The sequence below is a fragment of the Sturnira hondurensis genome, unplaced genomic scaffold, assembly GCF_014824575.4.
Source record: "Sturnira hondurensis isolate 20B ecotype Veracruz unplaced genomic scaffold, ASM1482457v3 Scaffold0006829, whole genome shotgun sequence".
Lineage (NCBI taxonomy): Eukaryota > Metazoa > Chordata > Mammalia > Chiroptera > Phyllostomidae > Sturnira > Sturnira hondurensis.
Window position 1 is genome coordinate 1,127,612 of NW_028079460.1, and position 22,601 is coordinate 1,150,212.

Consider the following 22,601-nt stretch of genomic DNA (forward strand, 5'->3'; position numbering starts at 1 on the left):
GCTCTATCCAGCAAAGCTTTCATTTAGAATGGAAGGGCAGATAAAAGTGCTTCTCAGGTAAGATTAAATTCAAGGAGTTCATCATCACCAAGCCCTTATTATAGGAAATGTTAAAGGGACTTATCTAAGAAAAAGAAGATGAAAAATAGGAACAGTGAAAGACAGCAAACTCACAGTTATTAACAACCACACCTAAAACAAAAGCAAACCAAGAGGACAGCTAGATCAGGAGCGAACCATAGAAATGAAGAACACATGGAGGGTTAGCCACAGGGGAGTGAGAGGAGGAGAAGGGGGGAGAAGGTACAGAGAATAAGTAGCATAGACCGGTAGGTAAAAAATAGATAGGGGGGAGGGCAAGAATAATAGGGGAAATATAGAATCTAAAGAACTTGAGACACATCATAAACTAAAGAGGGGGAAGGGTGGGGGAAGGGGTGTTCAGGGTGGAGGGGAATGAAGGGGGGAATAGAACAACTGTAATGGTATAATCAATAAAATATATTTTTTAAAAAAGAATAAATCCTAGGAGTTCTCATCACAAGGGGAAATTTTTTTTTCTATTTCCCTTTCTCCTTTCTTTTCTTTTTATTGTGTCTGTGTGGGATGAAGGATATTAGCTAAACCTATCGTAATCATTTCACAATGTGTTAAATCAAGTGTCATGCTGTATGCCTTAAACTTATACAGTAATGGGTGTCAAGTATTTCTCAATAAAACTGGAAAGAATTAAACAAAATTGAAAATAAAATAAAAACAAACATTGACATTTCCTTCTATGCACCTTTTTGCAATAAAAAGTACTTAATGCAACAAGTTCTCATCTGCCTGGGTGGATTCAGGACGCATGGCTCGAGAAGGAAGGGACCAGTGCCCCCCAGGCCCTTCCCCTCCGAGGGACTGTCTGCAGAAGCCCCCACGGGAGCAGGGCCAACAAAGCGGGAGTGAGGCCGGAGGCTGGGCTCAGCAGCAAACACGGGCCCAGGGTACTGGGGGCTAAACTGTGACTGGCAACAGAGAGAATGCTCTGGATTTTTAAAATTTATCTTTACAGGGGAAGGGAAGGAGAGAGGGAGAGAAACATCAATGTATGGTTGCCTTCCATGCATCCCCTGCGGGGAACTGGCCTGCAACCCAGGCATGTGCCCCGACTGGAAATCGAACCGCAACCCTCTGGTTCACAGACCCGTGCTCAATCCACTGTGCTACACCAGCCAGGGCAGAATGCTCTGGATTTTAAAGTATTCTCTTTTCAGTTTATCACTTCACCATGAAGAAGTTAAAATACCACAGGAACTGTTTACACAAGGATGTCGAGCCTCCCTGAGCGGGAATGAAATAACTAGCAATGGGGAGGAGGAAGAGGCAACCCTGCTCCCAACCCAGACAGACTTTCCAGCAGGAGCGGGGCCACACCACACATGGCAGCACTGGCGGCGGTGGGGACAGAAGAGCATGTTCACCCTCTCTTCCCATCATGCAAAGAGGGAACAAAGACCCAGAGAGGGACAGCAACTTATCCAAGGTCACACAGGCAGTGCACCCAAAACCAACCTAGAATAAATGGAGGGGTCCTTATCCTCAGCCCTTCGTGTTCCTCACTGCCAAGTCCAGCAGAGGTGACTCGCAGCAGGAGGGGACTGCAGGGCACGGGAGTGTGGGAGTGAAAGCTTGAACAGGAAATACGGCTGAGAACAGATGGTCATTCTGCCCAGTGAGTCCTAAACCCAGCCACGGTCAGCATCATCTGTGGCCTTTAGGGCTCACCCTTGACCTACAGCCTCGGAATCTTAGGGATGGGACCCAGACATGAGGGCTTTTAGAAAGGTCCCCCAGACCCAAAGAGATGTTCAGGAAGAAAGGGAGACGCATGGAGTTCTACCGTCAGCCCCGAACCCCAGTGTGACAGGCAGCCCAGAGAGGGGCGTTTTACCTTTGGTGGCTCAGTGTTCCGGGGGTAAAGCAGGAATTTTACTTTGGTGTCATCTCAAATAACTCAGGAAAGTTCCCCAAATGAGTAGAAGCTTTTTAGTGCAGAATAAAATTAAGTCTTATATAATAAGACCTTAAAAACATCTCCCTGGATAACCCTGGGGACCCCTAATTCAGACCACTTTGTCCCCTGAGGTGGAAGGCGGGGCAACTTTTGCACCTTTATTAATAATAATCATTTCCACTTTCTAGATGAAGAAACTGGGGCTTAATGGAAATAAGATTAATAATGAAACTATTAATTCTATTAGCTAATATAATTGTATCAGCATTTTATTAATATTACTAGCATTTCTAGCACCAACATGTAGAGGCTCTCTGCACACCAGTTCCCAGTCTCTCGTTTGCCCGTTATCATCTCGTTTCGCCCTCACGGCATCAGATGAGGCCGGCACGCAGCCCACTTTACGAGGACACCGTGCCTCACAGCAGCTGTGGGAAGTCATAACATCAAGGAGCACGTTCCTTCTCTGTTCAGGTGACAGTACTTTTTCTCTCTCTCCTTACGCCTCACTCCGGTTAGCAGGCTGGTGAGAGGGGGGAAGGGGCCGCTCTCAGGCACCGCCCCACGGGAGTTCCCTGTGTGCCAAGAGGTGACTGGCAGCGGTGGTGATACTGACGGCGGCAACGAAACGACAGCTGCGGTGGTGGTTGCCTAGCACGCATTGAGCAATTCAGGCACCATTTTCACTACTTTACCTGAATCAATTCATGATACTCTGAGGTAGGTCCTGTTATTATTCCCACTTTACAGATGAGAAAACTGATGCAGGGGAGGTTAGATAGCTTGCCCAGATGTTTTGAGAGAAAAAAAATGTAAAGCTTTCTGGCTCCAAGAATAAATTTTTTTCCTTTATTTTATTTTTTTAATATATACTTTATTTAACCTTTTTAAAAAAATTATTTATTTATCTTTAGAAGGGAAGGGAAGGAGAGAGGGAGAGAAATATCAATGTATGGTTGCCTCCCATGCGTCCCCTGCTGGGAACTGGCCTGCAACCCAGACATGTGCCCTGCCTGGGACTCGAACCACGGTCATGTGGTTCGCAGGCCCGTACTCAATCCACTGAGCTATGCCAGCCAGGGCTTTTTCCTTTATTTTAAATATCATCTCTAGATTGAACACTTCTCAAATTCAGAGGCCAGGTTCTACTCGTCTTTGTAAACCCAGTCCTGTACACATCTTATCTGGCATCTTGCTGAAAATTTCAGTCAGGGGAAACCACCTGGGAAAGAACACCATTGGAAAAGTAACAGTGGTTGCCACTGTGTGGTTTCCCTGCACTAAAAATTCTAAAGTTACAAGAGGTATTTTTATATTTATAACAAACTGAATGAATGATCATACTGTAAATGAGATTCATAGAAGACCAGATGTGAGTTGCAGTTTGTTTGTTTTTTTAACACAAGATTCTAAAACAGGAAACTGATTCCCATTAATTTGAGCACTGGTTTGGGTGTGCTCGCTTGGGTTTTGGAATGCAGAGACCCAATATGAACGAGGCTTCCTCGCACCAGGTGTGAAACCTCGGTCAAGGGCTGAACCTCTTTCTTAGACTTCATTTCCTCATTTCTTAGACTTCTAAGCAAGGGGGTGGCTTCCTCCTGCACAGATCACCTGAGGTCACACACTGAAAGGACCTCGCACTTGCCTGGTACACAATAATGTTTGTTTAAAAACCAACCCGGTCCTGGCCGGTGTGGCTTGGTTGACCGTATCATCCCACAGACTGAAAGGGGGCGGGTGGACCCCTGGTTGGGGCACTCGTCCCGGTTGCAGGTACGATCATCACCTGCCGGGGCGCATGTGAGAAGGCAGCCAATGGATGTTTCTCTTTATCTATCTATCTATCATCTCGACCTCTATCTCTCCCCACCTTCCTCTCTAAAAGCAAGAAAAAAAAAACATCCTCAGATGAGGAAAAAATAAAAACTGACCCAAGTCTCAAAATTAAGAACAGAGAACACAGTAACTTCTGGGACGTAAAGTATGGCATGGTGTCTAGTTAATAACACTGCGTTATACATTTGAGAGTTGCTAGGAGTTGACTGTGAAAGTTCTCATCACAAAAAAAACCAACTAGGACCACTTGCAATCATTTCACAGTATGTATGTAAATCAGATCGCCGTGTGGCACACCTGCAGCCACTGAAGCATTATGGGTCAGTTACATTCTAGTAAAATTAGGTGGAAAAAGAACAGAGAACATTTTCTAAAAAATGCGTAAGTGGTATATCATGAGAAGTTAAGATACGGGCTACTGGGCAGGGCTCGGAGTTGGCACGCAGAGAGGACATACAGGGACGCGCTGAGAATGAAAAGAGGAGAAAGAAAAACCAGGGAGGCCAGAGGGTGGCAGAGAGATGAGGGAGGAGCCACAAAGCCAGACCACACAGTGGGGGCGGGGGAGGGAGAGACAGGGACACACACGCCTTCCACTCTGCACACACCCGCTCCCTCCCTCAACCTCACACCTTCCATCACAGCCTGTAAACTGCCAACCAGAAAGTCAATCTTTACTCCACCATTCAAGAAAAAAAGAAAATAAAAAAACCTCACTGAGAAGCTGACAGTCTCCCAAGGAGACGTAGTTAACAGCCTGTTGGGTCCCAGCAGCCTTGGGGGTGGTCTGCAGACAAGCCTGCCGGGCTGAGGCCAAGGAGAAACACCCAGACAGGGCCGTGTGGGTGCATGCCTGGGGAAGGTCGCCTGAGTGTCCTTTATGCCGAACTCATGCCCTTGTTTCATCCTCTTTCATGAAATAATGATGATGGTAATTAACTAGTGATACCTATTGTTTACTTAGTTGTTTAATTTCATGTACTTAGCAAAATTAAAAGTAGGTAATCTTACTGGGTCCCCAAAATTCCTTTTTGAAATGTTATAGACCTGTGAGAGCCCTTAGTCCAGGAACCTCTGAGCTAAGTGGACGGGTTGGGCAGGCAGCAGGGATGAGAAAGGAGGTGATGCAGTTGGGCAGAAGAGGGAATTCGCCAGATGACTGCACAGCATGAGGACAGAAGGACATGCACTCGGCTGAGTCATGTTCAGTCCAGCTAGTGGGAACAAGGTAAGTGAAGGAGGACCCAGCATGAGGGCAGGCAGGCAGCCCAGGAAGGCCCTCTGCACTAGCTCGGGAGTTTGGACGTCACAGGGACAGTAATGGGGAGCTGCAGCTGTGCAGGCAGTGATCTGGAACGGTGCCTGCAGCAGTGGCGTGGAGGGCGCACAGTGCTCACACTCCGGAGTTAGCAGGTCATAAGGAGGGGTGCTTGTAAAAGGAACACCTGCAACGTGGGATGGCCAGAGGGTTTTAAAAGACAATACATGTGTACAGCTGCAGAGATCTAGGCCTGGGAGACCCACCTGCCTGGAGAGTGCCCCCAACCCTGGCCTCAGGGCACCCCAAAGGCCTTGCAAATGCAAACCTCTACCACCTCCTCCAACCAGTGATTCTCGAGAATGGGCCCCCTCTACTCTCTACCTACAGAGGGTATGAAACGAAGTGACAGGAATTTGTGAGGAGCAAGAAATAACCCTCTTTGTCCAGTGGGCTTTCCCCAGGAACCTTGCCCCAAGCTCACTTGCAAGCTCTGTTCCCAGACTCGCTTGATGACGCCAGCTGTCCCTGCAGAGAGCTGCTGACCAGCTGCCCTGTCAGTAACCTCTGCTTCCTGCCCGAGCAACACAGTCTGGATGAGTCACTGCCACAGGTGTGGTCAGCAGTGACCCGGCCTAGCAGGTTGGAGTATGGACCCCAAGATGTGTAACTCTCAGAGCCCTGCCCTCAAACAGCTTGCTGGGACCAAAACTCATGTGCAGCCAGGCCCCAGCCTCAAGGGGGCAGGTCCTGCTGAAGGCCAAACCGGACAGGCCCCTCCTCAGCCCTCCACCACACATTGTTCACCCCACATTGTCCACCCTGCCTTCATGCAGGCCTTCCGAGGTCTGTCTCCACCTGCCCAACTTGGCTCTCCCACCCACACCAGTGCTCCGGCCTCAGCAACGTGCTGTTCCCCTTGTTCATAGTCCCTGCCTTTGCACCTGCTCTCCCCTCTGCCTACACATCCTCCAAGACACACTCAAATGTCACCTCCTCCAAGAAGCTTTCCTGCTCTCTCTAAACCACCCAAGGACCATCTTCTCCCTAGCCTTACTGCACTATATGATAGCATGATGCTCCCTCCGCCCCCGGCACATTCTATAATCGCTGCGAAATCCTTCTCAAAATACCCACACCACATGCCCCTCCAGATTCCTGTTCAGTGGATCCGGAGTCATGATGTCCAGGGCAGCGATCCTGGGATGCCCGTAGCCCCACTCTCTTCACCCCGAGGACCAACCAATGCCGCACTCTAATTGCCAATCCCCTACGTTTGCTTTTGGGTTAACATTGCTAGAGAATGCTTTTTCAGTGGACTCATAAAAACTCTCTGAAGAGGATAACAAGGTCATATTATCTCCGCTTTACAGGTGAGAAGACCGAGGCTCTGACAGGTCAATAACTTTGCCAAGGCCATACACCCTGCTTCCCAGGTCCAGTGTACTTCCCATGACCTAGGCATCACCACCCCCACACCTAGGCTGACAGGCAGGGGCTGTGGGTCTGGGCTTTGAGGGCTGGGGTGCTTAGGGTCGGGAGGCCCAATGATGCTGTACCTAACGCACTTATGTTTCCCAAACAGACAAATCACTCCCGTCAGTAACACACATGTAACCTCATCCTACACCCCCTCTCATTTTCTGGGAGTGACCCCCAATTTCCAGCCTAAATCCTTCTTGTATCAGAATCTCCACATCCTTCCTGCTCTGACCACAGGGGAGAAGGGAACAGTTGGTGTCTCTCTTGGATATATTCACTCCTGGGGTTTTGAAAATCCCCGCCAAAAGCACACAAGTATAGGGTGGGTACCTTAGCCTCTTCAGCTGCTCATGAGAAAAGAAGCCCAGTGTTCTCTCTTAGCTCACGTGGTCCTCACCCACGCCTGAAAGCTGGAAACTATGCCCTGGCTACATCATCTCCCACTAGTGGGGAGAGCATCAATAGTTTTAAAAGAAACATCCACAGATGAGACCAGGTACAGGGGAAGGTGACTGGAGAGGTGAGGAACCACAAACTACCCCTTACAACAGACTTGGTACCGAAGCCCAAGCAGATGCAGATCCACCGGCAATTCCAGAAGAATCCGGAGAGAGCAGACTAGCAGACTTGTCAGGGATTACCCCAGGGAGCACGCCCCATTGAGGCCAGAGTCGCTCACATAAGAAAGCTCTTTCTACTTAAATAGACATTTCTCCAAAAAATAGAAACAAATGGCCAATAAGCCCATGAAAAATGCTCAACAGCACTAAGCATGATGAAAATGCAAACCTGGGGGGTGGGATGGGAGGCGAGCAATAGACAGAAAACTGTACTTGGAAAATAAATAAAGAAAAAAAAAAGAAAATGCAAACCAAAACTACAATACCACTTCATAACCATTAGAGTGACTATTGTAAGGGGGAAAAAAAACAGAATATGACCCCCTGACAAGGATGTGAAGGAATTGGAATCCTGTGCATTACTGATAGAAATGTAAAATGGTACAAATACTTGGAAAACAGTATGGTGTTTCCTTAAAAAATTAAAAATGGATTATCACATGATGTAGCAACTCCACCTGTAGGTTTACACCCAAAAGAATGAAAAGATAGTTGCACACTCACGTTCACAGCAGCATTACTCACAACAGCAAAAAGGTAGAAACAACTCAAATGTCCAGTCACAGAGGAAAAAATAAACAAAACGTGATAGATATATATACACAGTGGGATGTCCTTCAGCCTTAAAAAGGGAGGAACTGATACCCACTGCCTGGCTGGACCAATGGGAGCAGGCAGAGGGTGGGGCCAGATTGCCCAGGTAACAGAACATTCTGCTCCTGGGGGCAGAGCCCCGACCCCTGGGCAGGAGGAGGCACTGCACTGAGTGTGCGCAAGGTCAGCAAGATACTCGGATAGGGGAGAGCTCTCCTGCCTCCTTTCTGCACCCGCCTGGGAGTGGGACCAAGGGAAGGCAGGCACATGCGCCGTAGAGGTCAGAATGTAAGCAGGCAGAAGTGCTAGATGGAAGAAGCCTGTCAGTCTAGCCTGGGAGAAAGAAGGGACTGGTTGGGTTGGACCCACTGGGAAGTTTGGGGAGTTAATTGGGCATTCTAAGAAAACGTCTGTCGGTCCTCCCCACACCCAAAACTAAAATAAATCAAAGGGAAGGAGGAGATGCTCTCTTACCCACCTGGCAAACAATAGCCAGTGCATTTGTGAGACCCCTTGCATAGGGACCGATGGACCGATGGTGGCCCTGGCCCCACCTGTGGGTTCCAGGAGGGAGCCTAAAGCTGAAGAGTAGTCAGTAACAAGCAGAACTGCCTGGGTGGCCACGCGGCAGCCTCCTGCAGTTCCCAAAGGGCAGTACTTTAAATGGCGGGGGGGGAACTCTGGACACTGCCTTTGGCTTTGTCCAGAGGACAAAGTCCTCTGACTGAGGACAACTGGGCTTTCCTTGGGGGTTTTCACAGAGGATGGGCTTTAAGACAAGAGTCTACCATTCTCCCAAATGATGCAACATCTGAATAAAAACCTCTTTCCTTTCTCACCAGCCTCTGCCTCTAGAATGTTCCTATTGTGGCAGCAGGCAGTCAAACCCCGTCTGGTTCTGTAATAGAAATTCTGACATGTTACAACATAGATGAATCTTGAGGACGTTATGCTAAGTGAAATAAGCCAGGCACAACAAAATATAAGTATTGTATGTGATCCCACTTATATGAAGTACCTAGAAGAGTCAGACTCAGAGACAGAAAGTAAAACGGTGATGGCCAGGCCCGAGGAGGGAGAATGGAAAGTTAGCAATTAACGGGAACGGTCCACCAAGATAGAGGTGTAGGTGGAAACACTGTGCCTTCTCCCACAACCAAGTTTGAATACAGCAAAGGTTTGGAGAACAAAGATGCAGCCAAAGAACAGAAAATTGAACTATACGGAAGTCCAACAACAACGAACCCTTCTACCGGACAGATAAGAGGGGCAGAGCCAGCAGTGGAGCAGGGTTGGGTAGGAAAGATCCCCTGACCCCAGGACCCAGGCATCTGGGGTAGCATCGGGCGGACCCAGTGAAGGCTCCAGACAGCGGGAGTGAGCAGTGAGACGGACCACGCAGCCCCCAGCAACGAACCCAACAGCACCTGACCGCTGTCCCACATTCGCGAGCAGTGGGACGAATCACGAGGCCCATTCGCACTCAGAGGGATGAATCGTGCGGCCCTTGGTGGTGGCGGGGGGAAGCAAAGGGTGCCCGCCATTGATTTACTTTGGCCCCACCCCCACATACAGCGTCACAACCCAGCAACTGAGTGGCCTGGCCCTGGTGAACACCTAGGGCTCTGCTCTTCATATGTAATGGCACAAACAGTCCAAAATATGGCTCAAGAAGAACTCAAAGCCCCAGAGCCCATAACTCTAAGTGACCAGGAAATTACGAACCTCTCAGATGCACAATTCAAGACACTGGTGATCAGGATGCTCACAGAACTGGTTGATTTTAGCCACAAATTAGAGGAACATATGAAGGCTAAACTAATTGAAATGAAGGGAAATGCACAGGAAAACAATAGTGATGGAAAGGAAACTGGGACTCAAATCAAGGGGGTGGACCAGAAGGAAGAAAGAAATGCCCAAACAGGAAGAAGTGAAGTTACAAGAATTCAAAAAAATGAGGAGAGGCTTAGGAACCTCCAGGACATCTTTAAATGTTCCAACATCCGAATTATAGGGGTACCAGAAGGGGAAAAGAAAGAGCCACGAGTGGAAACTTTATTTGAACAAATAGTACAGGAGAACTTCCCCAGTCTGGCAAAGGAAATAGACTTCCAGGAAATCCAGGAACCTCAGAGAGTCTCAAAGAAGTTGGACCCAAGAAGGAACACACCAAGGCACATCATAATTACATTAGCCAAGATTAAAATGAAGGAGAGAATCCTAGAAGCAACAAGAGATAAGGGGACAGTCACCTACAAAGGAGTTCCCTTCAGACTGTCAGCTGATTTCTCAAAAGAGACCTTACAGGCAAGAAGGAGCTGGAAGGAAGTATTCCAAGTCATGAAATCCAAAGACCTACATCCAAGACTGCTCTATCCAGCAAAGCTTTCATTTAGAATGGAAGGGCAGATAAAGTGCTTGTCAGATAAGATCAAATTCAAGGAGTTCATCACCAAGCCCTTATTATAGGAAATGTTAAAGGGACTTACCTAAGACAAAGAAGATTAAAAATAGGAACAGTGAAAGACAGCAAGCTCACAGTTATTAACAACCACACCTAAAACAAAAGCAAACCAAGAGGACGGCTAGATCAGGAGAAGAACCACAGAAATGAAGAACACATGGAGGGTTAGAAACAGGGGGGTGGGAGGGGGAGAAGGGGGGAGAAGGCACAGAAAATAGCATAGATGGTAGGTAGAAAATAGATAGGGGGGAGGGCGAGAATAGTGGGGGAAATATAGAATCTAAAGAACATGAGACACGTGGTTATAAACTAAGGGGGGAGAATGGTGGGGGAGGGAGTGTGGGGTGGAGGGGAATGAAGGGGGAAATAGAATAACTGTAATGGTATAATCAATAAAATATATTTAAAAAAGAAAAACAGTTAATGGGAACGGAGTCCCAGTTTTGCAAGACGAAAAGAGTTCCGGAGACGGAGGGCGGTGATAGAGCACGACAACGTGAATGCAGTTAATGCCACTGACGATGTACCTAAAAATGGTTAAGATGGCAAATTTTAAAGTGCGTATTTTACCACAATTAAAAAATCATTTTAAATTTTATTTATTCATCTTTAGAGAGAGAGGGAGTGAGCGGGGAAGAGAGGGAGAGAAACATCCATGTCAGAGAGAAACTTCGACTGNTAAAGAGGGGGAAGGGTGGGGGAGGGGTGTGCAGGGTGGAGGGGAATGAAGGGGGAAATAGAATAACTGTAATGGTATAATCGATAAAATATATTAAAAAAAGAAAACCAGTTAATGGGAACCGAGTCCCAGTTTTGCAAGACGAAAAGAGTTCCGGAGACGGAGGGCGGTGATAGAGCACGACAACGTGAATGCAGTTAATGCCACAGACGATGTACCTAAAAATGGTTAAGATGGCAAATTTTAAAGTGCGTATTTTACCACAATTAAAAAATCATTTTAAATTTTATTTATTCATCTTTAGAGAGAGAGGGAGTAAGCGGGGAAGAGAGGGAGAGAAACATCCATGTCAGAGAGAAACTTCGACTGGCTGTCTCTCATACATGCTCGGACTAGAAACCAAACCGCAACCCAGGCACGTGCAGACTGACTGGGAGTCAAACCAGAACCCTTCGCCTTTCGGGACAGCACCCAACCAACTGAGCCACACTAGTCAGGGCCAATTAAAAAATTTTTTTAAAGAAATAAAGACCTTTCTAACAAAAACAGGGTTTCTTAACCCTACATCCAGAACATGTCCTCTGCACAATGTTGTAAGTAATTTTCTTCCCTTGCAAAGGCCTCCGAGGCCGTATCATCGTTGAGTGTTCACACGAGTGCACTGCGGTGCCAAGTGTGTACAAGCCAAAGACAACCGGGGGTGGGCCGACACAACCTAGATTGAAGGGTGCTGTGGCTTCTTTCAATGGACTTCCCAAGTTGCGGTATAGTAGTTAGGCCTCCATTCTTTTTTTTTTTTTAAACATTAAGAATTTTATTTTATTTTTTAAAGATTTTATTTATTTGTCTTTAGAGAGGAAGGAAAGGAGAGAAGGAGAGAAATATCAATGTATGGTTGCTTCTTGTGAGTCCCCTGCTGGGAACTGGCCTGCAACCCAGGCATGTGGCCTGACTGGGAATCGAACTCCAATCGTGTGGTTCGCAGGCCTGCGCTCAATCCACTGAGCTACACCAGCCAGGCCAGGCCTCCGTTCTTATCCAGGTCTCGGCAAGAAACAAGGATCTGAGAAGAGGGGCCAACAGAAGGCCGCCTCCACTCTTGATGGTCAGAAACAAAGAAGCACCAACAAAGATCTGAGGCTGCACTTGACCCCGCATACATCCGGCAGGGAAGGCACCCCAAGCCCCAAGCCCTTTCTCTGGTTCTCCCAAAACAAGAAGGACAAGGACCTCAGACTGTAAAGTCACGTCACAGAAAACACCCTCACATCACAGCATCCGTTCTGGGGGAAGAACGTGCAGACCCTACATAGAAGCCTTCTCCCTGAGGCCGGAGGCAGAGGAAGAGGCAGGGGTCCCTAGGCCTGGACANAGCCAGGCCAGGCCTCCATTCTTATCCAGGTCTTGGCAAGAAACAAGGATCTGAGAAGAGGGGCCAACAGAAGGCTGCCTCCACTCTTGATGGTCAGAAACAAAGAACGCACCAACAAAGATCTGAGGCTGCACTTGACCCCGCATACATCCGGCAGGGAAGGCACCCCAAGCCCCAAGCCCTTTCTCTGGTTCTCCCAAAACAAGAAGGACAAGGACCTCAGACTGTAAAGTCACGTCACAGAAAACACCCTCACATCACAGCATCCGTTCTGGGGGAAGAACGTGCAGACCCTACATAGAAGCCTTCTCCCTGAGGCCGGAGGCAGAGGAAGAGGCAGGGGTCCCTAGGCCTGGACAATGGATGTCATTTCTATCTTTACCTTTTCCTCTGTACACAGTCAATAAATGGGTACTTTATTCTCTTTAGAATTCCCCAGTATTTGAGAACGACTGATGTGGTTCAGTTGTGCTAACAGGCTAAAGAGGTGTGACACCGAAGCAAGCCTGGAGGCCGTTCTCCAGGAAGGGTGCTGGGGGCAGCGGAGCGGCGTCTGGGAGCCTGGAGCAGGGGCTGGGCCGCCAGTCTCTGGGCCGCAGTCACTCCCGCAGGGGGGGCCAGGCCTGCCACAGTCTCGTCCTCCACAGGAAAGAGTCAAAGATAATGTCTCAAACTGTGTTCTCAGGAAAAAAACCCAGCCAGATTAAGTTGTTCAGAATTAAGAAGGGTACCAACAGAAGAAACAGAAACAGAAAGTCAAGCAGCTTCCTCTAGCAAAAAGGACTAGAAATGGGAAGGGGTGGGGCAAGGGACACTGGTTGTTACAAGTTCTTCTTTGCTTATTTGCCTTGGGCGTACATTAGTGTGATGGAATTTTAAAAATTAAAAAAATTCCTGCCCTGGCTGGTATAGCTCAGTGGATTGAGCGCGGGCCTGCGAACCAGAGTATCACGGTTCGATTCCCAGTCAGGGCACATGCCTGGGTTGCAGGCCAGTTCCCAGCAGGGGACGCATGAGAGGCAACCATACATTAATATTTCTCTCCCTCTCTCCTTCCCTTCTCCTCTAAAGATAAATAAATTAAATTTAAAAAAAAAGACATGCCTCTTTGCTTTAAAAAAATTCCTATGGGTTAAGAAAAAACATTAATCATCTAGTTACTAAACAATACATTTTGAAAAATATTTAGTAACCTTTAATAACATGGGAAGGCACACAATATTTTATATCACACACACAAAACAAAGTCTTGTCAGAAAATGTCCAGCCATTGTTAATATAACGAAAACAGTTTGCATGGCATACATGTAACCTCACAGCCAAGGAGAGTGGACTGGCAGGTGCATGTGTGAACAATGACAACTTCACTGTACCAGTCAGTGAGGGCGGCAGATGTCATGCAGTGAGCACATGTACTGTGTAGTAGTCACATCCAAAATGACCGACTGAGTAGAGCCACAAATCTGCATCAGTTTTTGCATTAAGCTTGAACATTCCTCCATGGAAACTATTTGGATGGTTCGGAAGCTGCAGCTACGGGCAATGGGTGATTGGCAGCTTCATCACAAAAACGTGCCCGCTCATGCATCAATCTGGTGCAGGGCTTTTTGGTGAAACATCAAATCACTCAAGTGACTCAGCCACCCTACAGCACCCTGTGACTTCTGGCTTTTCCCAAAACTAAAATCACCTTAGAAAGGGAAGACATTTCAGACCATTGATGAGATTCAGGAAATTATGATGGGGCAGCTGATGGCAACTGGGAGAACTGTGTGAGGTCCCAAGGTGCCTACTTTGAAGGGGACTGAAGTGTCATTGTCCTATGTACAGTGTTTCTTGTATCTTCTTCAATAAATGTCTCTATTTTTCATATTACATGGCTGCATACCTTCTGGGCAGATCATATATATATGTGTGTGTGTGTGTGTGTGTGTGTGTGTGTGTGTGTGTGGTGTATGTATATGATCTGTTTATATCATATATAAAACACACAAATACACCTAGAGAAAGGAAAGACGTATGTACAATGTTCTTACTGGAGCCCTGACCAGTGTGGCTCTGTTGGTTGGGTTGTCACCCCAGAAAGCAAAGCTCACTGGTTTGATTCCAGTCAGGGCACACGCCTGGATTGTGGGCCTGGTCCCCGGTTTGGGCGCTTGCAAGAGGCAACCACTCAATGTTTCTTTCACATATCAATGCTTCTCTCCCTCTCTTTCTCCCTCCTTTACCCTCTCTCTATAAATAAATAAATAAATCATCTTTTAAAAGAGTTCTCTAGAAAAACAAAGAAAAGAAAAAACCGTTCTCACTGGCTTTCTCTGGGTGGTAAGAATAACAGTGATAATTATTCTTCATATTTTTCTGAAATTTCTTATGTTCTATAACAAACACATTAATTTCAAAAATTCCCCAAAGACAATTATTATTACCTTTAACAGCTTTTTAAAGATAAAAAGCATTAACAAGCCCTGGCTGGTGTAGCTTAGTGGATTGAGCATGGGCCTGCGAACCAGGGGATCCCAGTTCAATTCCCAGTCGGGGCACGTGCCTGGGTTGCAGGCCAGTTCCCAGCAGGGAAGGCACGAGAGGCAACCACACATTAATGTTTCTCTCCCTCTCTCCTTGCCTTCCCCTCTAAAGATAAATAAATAAAATATTTTTGAAAATATGCTATATGTTTTAAAAAAGCATAATAAAAAGCATAGTGGCAAAGCATATCCTTTGCAACTCCTGCCATCAAGCTGTAAACTGACTTCCTCTCCTCGAGTCTAGGCTGGCCTCCCGGAAGACGCCAGGCTCCAGCGAGAACCAAGGGCTCCAGCCCCTGGCCAGCACCAGCCTTCAGACCTGTGCGAGAGGCCGCCATGGGCCACGCGGGCCAAACAACCGCGTTACTATCTCAGGTGTGACCAGCATAAGCAGTGCCTAGCTGGCTCGTTTTCAAAATCTTGAGCAGATAAATGGTTTCTGTTTTACCATGAGTTTGGGGATGACTTGTGACATAGAAATAGGTCACTGACACAGCAGCAACTGTAAAGCGTCCATTCCGTGACCACTAGTACCTGTCCAGGGAGTGCCCGTGACCTCCTGGCTCCATTCGCTCCACTGGCCATGCCCAAACTCCTCCTGGGCCCGCAGCTGCACCACGTGCTCCATGCCGCTCCAGGCATCGTGGATGATGCAGTGATGCTGGAGATCCTTGACCTGAGGGCAGCGGCACAGTTACTGGGGGGCAGCTCCACGGGGACATGGATCGTCCTGGCTGCCTCCTGCCCTTCAGCAGCCCCTGCTCTCAGTCTAGTGGGTGACCCAGGTGGGCACAGACACCGCGAGGGCTGACACCACCCCGGCAGCGCAGAGAGAACAGGGATGTCCTCTGGGCCAACACAGGTAGAAGCTGGAAGTAACCACCCCAGCCCATGCACTGTGGGATCCTGTAGCCATTCCCTTGACATGCTCATAGCCCCCACGCATTTCCCAGGTCACTCTCACTCTTACAAACAGGCCTGCAAAGGGGAGATTGGTCTGGCATCGCTGTTCCCCTTTATAGATGATGCCACGGATGTGCATAAAGGCTCAGAGACTGACCTACCCGGGACCACGTGGCAGTGAGTGCAGAAGAGGACCCAGAACCCATTTGCTTCTTTCTAGTACCCTTTCCACTACCCCTTAGGGCCCAAGGGTACTTTTCTTTTTCTTTTTTGTTCTTTTTGGAAAGGAAAAATATTTTGGGGGGTGGGGTTTTAACGGTATATTCTTTTATTGTGTTTTTCCCCCAAGGGTACTTTTCTACCCAGAAGTAGAAAAAGTTACCATCCATGTCGTGAATGTCTTTGACCGTTTAGCCCGGTATCGGAGCTCAAACTGCAGCCGGTAGAAGTATGAGTTCCAGGAGGGGGGGTCTTGCCAGGTGACACTGAGCCAGCGGGGGTTTCTGTCCACGGCGGTGACGGTGATGTTGACAGGCGGGTCAGGCTGCACTGTGGGAAAAGGGTGCATGGCTCTTATAAGGTGGCAAGTGCACTGCCGAGGAAAGCCCCCCCCAACAGCAGGAGGCCACCCCAGCCCCGGAGCACTCCCTGGTCAGCCACAGTCGGACCTGTCAAGTAAAGTTCCAAAGGCCCCAGCCCGGCCCCTCCCTTCCCCAAGAAGCCCACGAGCAACCAAATGAGCAGGAAACAGCCTGGAGGTGCAGAGGGTGGCCTACAAGAGCTTACGTACAGATTTCGTAACCCTCAAATGTTTGGGGTCTGCTGGACTTGTTTCCAGCGCTGTTGGCGACACACAGGGACACTATGTAGAAAGAGTTGTCTCCCTCTGGGACTGCCAACTGGCAGGAGAACTTCTGGGACTCCTGAGAGTACCGGCACCGCTCCTGGAAGTCTTCTACCGGACCATGCTGCCTGCCAGGCACAAAACGAGAGCGAGCCCACTCAGCTTCTGCACCGAGTCAGGAGGGGAGAAGGTGTGGGGAGAGGGGCCAGGCTCTGCGGCCTGCCCCCGGGGTCTGCATCCTGGCTGCACACTTGGTAGCTCTTGGGACTTGGTGTAAACAATCCTCTCTGAGCCTGTGTCCACTCGTTTGAAAATGGGGACCTGGTAGTAGTGCCTACCTCACAGTGGTTTGTGAAAAACGAGTGAAAAACACACAGCTTTGTGCCTGGCAGGCCAAAGTGCAGAGAGTGGGTGCACTCAGTCACTGAGGCATCAGAAATGCGGTTCCTCAGCTTCCTGCCAGATGCACACTCTTGGCAAGGTGAGGGCTGCAGAAATGAATCAAGGGAGGCCCCGACCTCAAGGCCTGCTGTCAGACAAAGGGGACAGCCAGTAGAAATGCCATTCCAGAAGCACAAAGTGCTAGGGGTCTAAGAGGAGGTGGCAGTGCTTCCAGCAGGAGAGCCCAGAAGAGAAATCTGGGAGACCAAAGAGATTCAAGGTGAGTCGGACACCGTCTCATCTGGCCTGGAAGCCCCAGACTTCCCTCACTTAGGACCTGCCTGGGCATGCGAGGCCATGGCAGCCACTCGCCCTGCTGCTGGGGCAACAAATCACCCACTAACCTCTGCTATGGGCTTAAACCCCAGACCCAGAGCAAATTCGTTCTGGGAAACCTGCCTCAACCTTCCCAGTCTGGGTTAGAACCAACCAACCTCCCTCCCTCCCTCCCTCCCTCCCTTAACACCACCCAGACTTCCATCCACCTAACCCTGGGAAGGCAGGGTCCTGGGCTGCATGCTTCCAGGTGTGTTCCCTTGTGGGGCTGGAGGGCAGGGCCCAGCCTTCTGCACCTGCTGTGTCTCCCTCAGCCCTAGTATGGTGCCTAACCCATGGCAGATGCTGAACTCCCCGAATGCTCCTGGAATGAATGAGCGAGCAAGCACATTTCAGCAAGGGCGTGACTGTGTGCCCAGAATCTCCTTAGAATCGCCTTTGAGGGGCCTGTTTCACCCCGCACAGTGCCAGGGGCTGAGTAGGGCCTGAGTGGGTTCTGAGGTCTCCAGCTTCTCACAGTTGCTCCCCACCCCACTTCCTCAGTTCAAGGTAGAGACACCCCGCCCAGTGGGAGGATGGCAGTGCCAGAGGCTGCTGGCAGGAGTAGGGTGTGAGCTGAAATGCCTTGCTCTCTCTCGCACTCTTGCTGTCAAAATGCTGGTAACAAGGCAACAGAATATTCTAGTTGAACCGTCAATTGAATAAATTTGCTATGTGCTAGTCAGGGCAGGAGAAACCAAACTGGCCTGTTGAACTCACTGTTCAGATTTTTAAAAAATATTTTATTTATTTATTTTTAGAGAGGGGAGGGCAGGAGAGAAACATCAGTGCATGGCTGCCTCTTGAGAGTACCCAACTGGGGACCGGGCCTACAACCTAGACATGTGCCCTGACAGGGAATCGAACCGGTGACCTTTGGTTTGTAAGCCAGCACGCAATCCACTGACCCACACCAGCCAGGGCCCAGGTTTTTTGGTACTTTGAAGACTGACAGTCCAAACTCAGAAAGAAACGCCTGGGCTAAAGGGCTCTTGGCTCCGGGATGGAGACAGACAAACTGCACAGGTGTATTGGTTTTCAACATCCCCCCTCTCTGCACCTCTGCCTGAATGCACCCCAGGGCTCCCACTTTATGCCATCTGCTGGTGCTAAGAGACTCCAGGCAGGTGTGGGTCCACCCCACCGCCCCCAGCTCCCTCCCCACCCTATCACCACTTCCTCTCACCTGCCATTCTAATGGAAAGAGCCCGATAAGCTCACTGGGTCAGGACAGGATAATGAACTGGCAGCCCTTCCCCACCCAGGGACATTTGCATCTTCTTCAGACGCCCAAACCCTGTGTATTGTGAATGAAATCAGACAGACTGGGGTTGATTCCTAGCAGCGTTACTAGTCAGATGACCTTAAACAGTTTAATCACTTTCTCAGAACTTCAGTTTCTCTATCTGTTAAAGGAGAAAAAGAACACCCACTTCCCGTGGCTATTGTGATGGTTAATAGGACAAATATATTCTAGCACAGGTAAGTACTTGAATTCAAGCCTCAGTTCCCTCATTCATTCCCTCCCAAAAGAATTACTTTCTAATAATAAAGTTTTGGAATCACTGGCTGGCCAGTCCCACTGTCTCCTCTGAGACCCCCTCACCCAGCCCGAGGGCCTCAGTTAAGGGGGAGCAGACACAAACATCAGCCCAGCCCAGGATACTTACAACCTCCTCACCAGTAACACAGCCTCAGTCCTCCTGGAGGGGGCGCTCCGAGGACTCCACTCACAATCCACGTTGCTCAGGGGGCTCTTCCGGAAGCAGGAGAGCTGGGGCTTCTCTGGAGGAGCTGAAAGGCCAGCACACCAGGTGTGAGGTGAGCTCACCTCGCCTTCCTCCTCAGGGGAGCACCCGGCTCAACCCTCCCCACCTCCCCACCCTCCAGCCCTAGAACCGGCGCCAAACAGCCACACACACAATTTTGGCCAGGAAAGTAAAGGGTCTCACTACAGTGAAGGGAGATGCCCAAGGCTCACTTGTCTAAAGGGGAGACAGAACACCCAGAAAACTAGAGGCTTTGGAGTCACACAGGCCTGCTGTGTGGCCTTGGGCAAGTCCCAAACTCTTTTCAGTTTCCTACTATAAAATTAAATGATGATAAATAACAACAATACTACTGCTTTCCCTCACAGGGGCATCAGGACACCAAGGAAGACAAGACCTCAGTACAGGGCCTGACACACAAGGCATCTGGCTCCAGGACATCTTCACCTAGATGTGAGGGAGTTAAGAACTTGCTAATTTTGACAATAGTTAATTTGAATCCTGGTGTGGCTCAGTGGACTGAGCACCAGCCTGTGAACCAAACAGTCGCTGGTTCGATTCCCAGTCAAGGCACATGGATAGCTGAGTTGCAGGCTAGGCCCCCATTTAAGGGTGTACAAAAGGCAACCACATATCAATGTTTCTCTCCCTCCTTTCCCTGTTCTCTGAAAATAAATTAAAAACTAAAATCTTTTAGAAAATAGTAAATTTTAGACTATGCAGAGTTTTCAGCGCCATATGTGTGTGTGTGAGTATACAAACAAACACACTCATCTAGTCTTTGTACTAACCCTGAGGTAAGGTCATCAAATTCACCTTATTCTACTGAAGAGCACACAGAGGAGCAGCAGTGAGCTGCGCAGGAGGAGGGGTCAGATGCAGGCCATCTTGCTCCCAGTCCCATGCTACTAACCAGTGCACCTCGCGCCCTGACTGCACAACCAGGCCAGCTGGACGGTGTCACCAGCAGTCAGCCAGTTGCCCCCACCCAGCAGGAATTTCTGCCGGTCTCTCTGGCAGGCATCAGTGGGCCTTTCCCAAAATCCACAGGCCAAGGAAGTAACAGGAGTTCCAAGGGTCAGGCCAGGGATCTGGAACGGACAGAGCTGCATAGGGAGCTGTCCCCAAGAGCTACGACAGCGCAACTCACCTTCCACCAGCAAGCGCACAGTTCCAACCCAGTGGCCGTCCTGGTAGCACGAGTAGTTTCCAGAGTGGCTGAGCTGCACGGGCCTCAGAACCAGCCTCCTGCCCACGCCAGTCAGCGTGCTGTGGTGCGAGCCCTCAACCTGCTTCCTGAGCACCCAGTGAACCGTGGCATTGTCTTCCAGATCGCTGCTTGGGCAGGTGAGGGTGACGCTAGCTCCAGGACTGCTGGTCAGCACGTCGCTCTCCACCTCTGGGGAGAGAGAAGACACTCGGTAAGTCCACAGCAAACTGAGGAAAGAACTTCATTTCTGATCTGGGGAAGCCACAAGAGGCTTCAGTACCAAACACCTCCCAAGTTCATCCCACGGTCCAGGCCTCTGCCCGTATTACGGCAAGAGCCTCCCAGCAGCCCCCACGCGCCAGCCTTGGCCCTCTCCACCCAGCTATCCAACTGATCTTCGGAAGCCTCAGTCTGGCCACCCAACACCTTTGATTAGAAACCCTTTAAGAGCCTGCCACTGTTCACAGTGTGGAGTCCAAAATTAAAGGAACAAGCAAACTCCTTTTTATTATAGATTCATAAACTCTAAGACTGGACTAATTCAAGAACCAGTCTAGTAAATTAGTCCAATCAGCTAAGGGCACCGAGGCCAGGAAATATAGCCAGTCTCACGTTAAGCACATATGGTCCTTCAAACCAAATGTATAACCACTTATCGGTGAGCAGCGACAATAAGTCTGGCCCAAGATTCCACAGGCCCAGCAGCTGCCCAAGCATCTGAACTCACCCCCCACCCCTGCTCCTGGGCCTGGAGGACAAACAAGCACCAGTATCTCTGGCCTGCAAAGCCTTCTTGCTCAGGATGAGAGTTTTTATGTCACATTTGTCAACCTGTCCTTCCTCCCACCCCATCCAAGGTAACTGTCAGGGAGAAGGGACTAAGAATCAGTGACTCTCAGGAAATCAACACTCCCAAAGCCAGGGGCTGGTTGTACAAACTGACCACGGCCACAGTCCAGGGGCCAGGGACATGGGCATCAAAGGGACAGAGACGGTTTCTGTCTGGCACTGGGTCCTGCCCGGCTACCAGACTGCCTTCAAATACCCTTCTCACTTTAGCACTTGGAGCCAGAGTCACCCGTAGTGACCAAGCTCACTACTCAGTAAGTGAACAATGAGTTCACTGCTCAAGGCCAAGGGAGCAGCCGGTCACCTGAGAGATTTTCCTTTTCCCTGAGAAAAGCACTGAATCCCACCGTGCAGCAGGCAAGTCTGGGCAGGTGCCTTAGACCTCGCTTTCACCACTGTGGGCAAGTCCCCCCCCCCGCCCCACATTTAACAAACACTCAAGGAGGTGCCAGAGCCAGGTACCAGTGGGGACACAGGGCTCCCTGCCCCTCAGCATAATCCCAGTCCCTAGAAGTTCATTGAGGACACCGGAGTGCCCAGAGGGCTCACAAGAGTCACAAAAAGCCCTCATTACCTTTTTTTCTGTTCCTCCCAACCCCAGTTTTTTCCCATCACCATTTATCTCTCCTATACCCTGTTCCCCCACACACCCCTCCCCCAGTTTTGTTGAGATGACACACAGCACTGCATCAGTGTAAGTTGCACACGTGACCTGACTTACACGTATTGTGAAATGATTACCACAATAGGTTTAGTCATCTATCACCTCATATAGACACAAAAAAGAGAAAATAATGTTTCTTTTTTCTTGTGATGAGAACTCTTAGGGTCTGCTTAATTCACCCCTCCCCGACACACACACCTTGGGTAACCACAAATCTGATCTCTTTTCCTGTGGCTTTGGTTTTTTTGTCCTTGTTTTTGCTTTTTTTTTTAGATTCCACATAGAAGTGAGATCATACAGTATTTATGTTTCTCTGTCTGACTTGTTTCACTTAGCACAATGCCCTCGAGATCCATCTATGTGGTCACAAATGGCAGGGTTTCCTTTGTATGAGGACAAAATATCCCAGTCTGGGTGTACGTGTGCGCCACACCTGCTCTATCCACTCACCAGGCAACAGACACTCAGGTTGTGTCCACGTCTTGGCTATTGTAGATAACACAGCACACCTTTCATACATAATAGTCAATAATATATTTCTATCATTTCAGATGTTGTTTTTAAATAGATAACATTGAGTGCATGCAAATTAATATGCAAATACACAAACATTATGAAGCAGAAAGCATCCCCAGCTCCTACCAGTCTCCTACTAGTGCAGTCATTGTCTCTGTGGCTCCCCTCTGCTTCTGCAGCCTCCAGCCTCTGCACCTCACACAGTGTGAATTTGGGGGTTAGCACTCCTTACTTTAAATAATAAGTTCACTACTTATG

At 49.0% G+C, this 22,601-nt stretch overlaps 1 protein-coding gene across 2 annotated transcripts in view; it reads right to left on the reverse strand.

Annotated features, from left to right (window-relative positions):
- The window catches only part of IL6R (interleukin 6 receptor), a 53,654-nt gene that overhangs the window by 14,047 nt on the left and 17,006 nt on the right, over window positions 1–22,601 (reverse strand). For both annotated transcript variants that reach the window (XM_037050650.1, XM_037050649.1), the window contains exons 2-6: window positions 20,255–20,503; window positions 19,006–19,129; window positions 16,526–16,707; window positions 16,118–16,284; window positions 15,367–15,508 (exon numbers count right to left, since the gene is read on the reverse strand). In XM_037050650.1, the coding sequence (XP_036906545.1) occupies window positions 15,367–15,508; window positions 16,118–16,284; window positions 16,526–16,707; window positions 19,006–19,129; window positions 20,255–20,503 (864 nt within the window). The remainder of the gene's footprint in view (window positions 1–15,366; window positions 15,509–16,117; window positions 16,285–16,525; window positions 16,708–19,005; window positions 19,130–20,254; window positions 20,504–22,601) is intronic.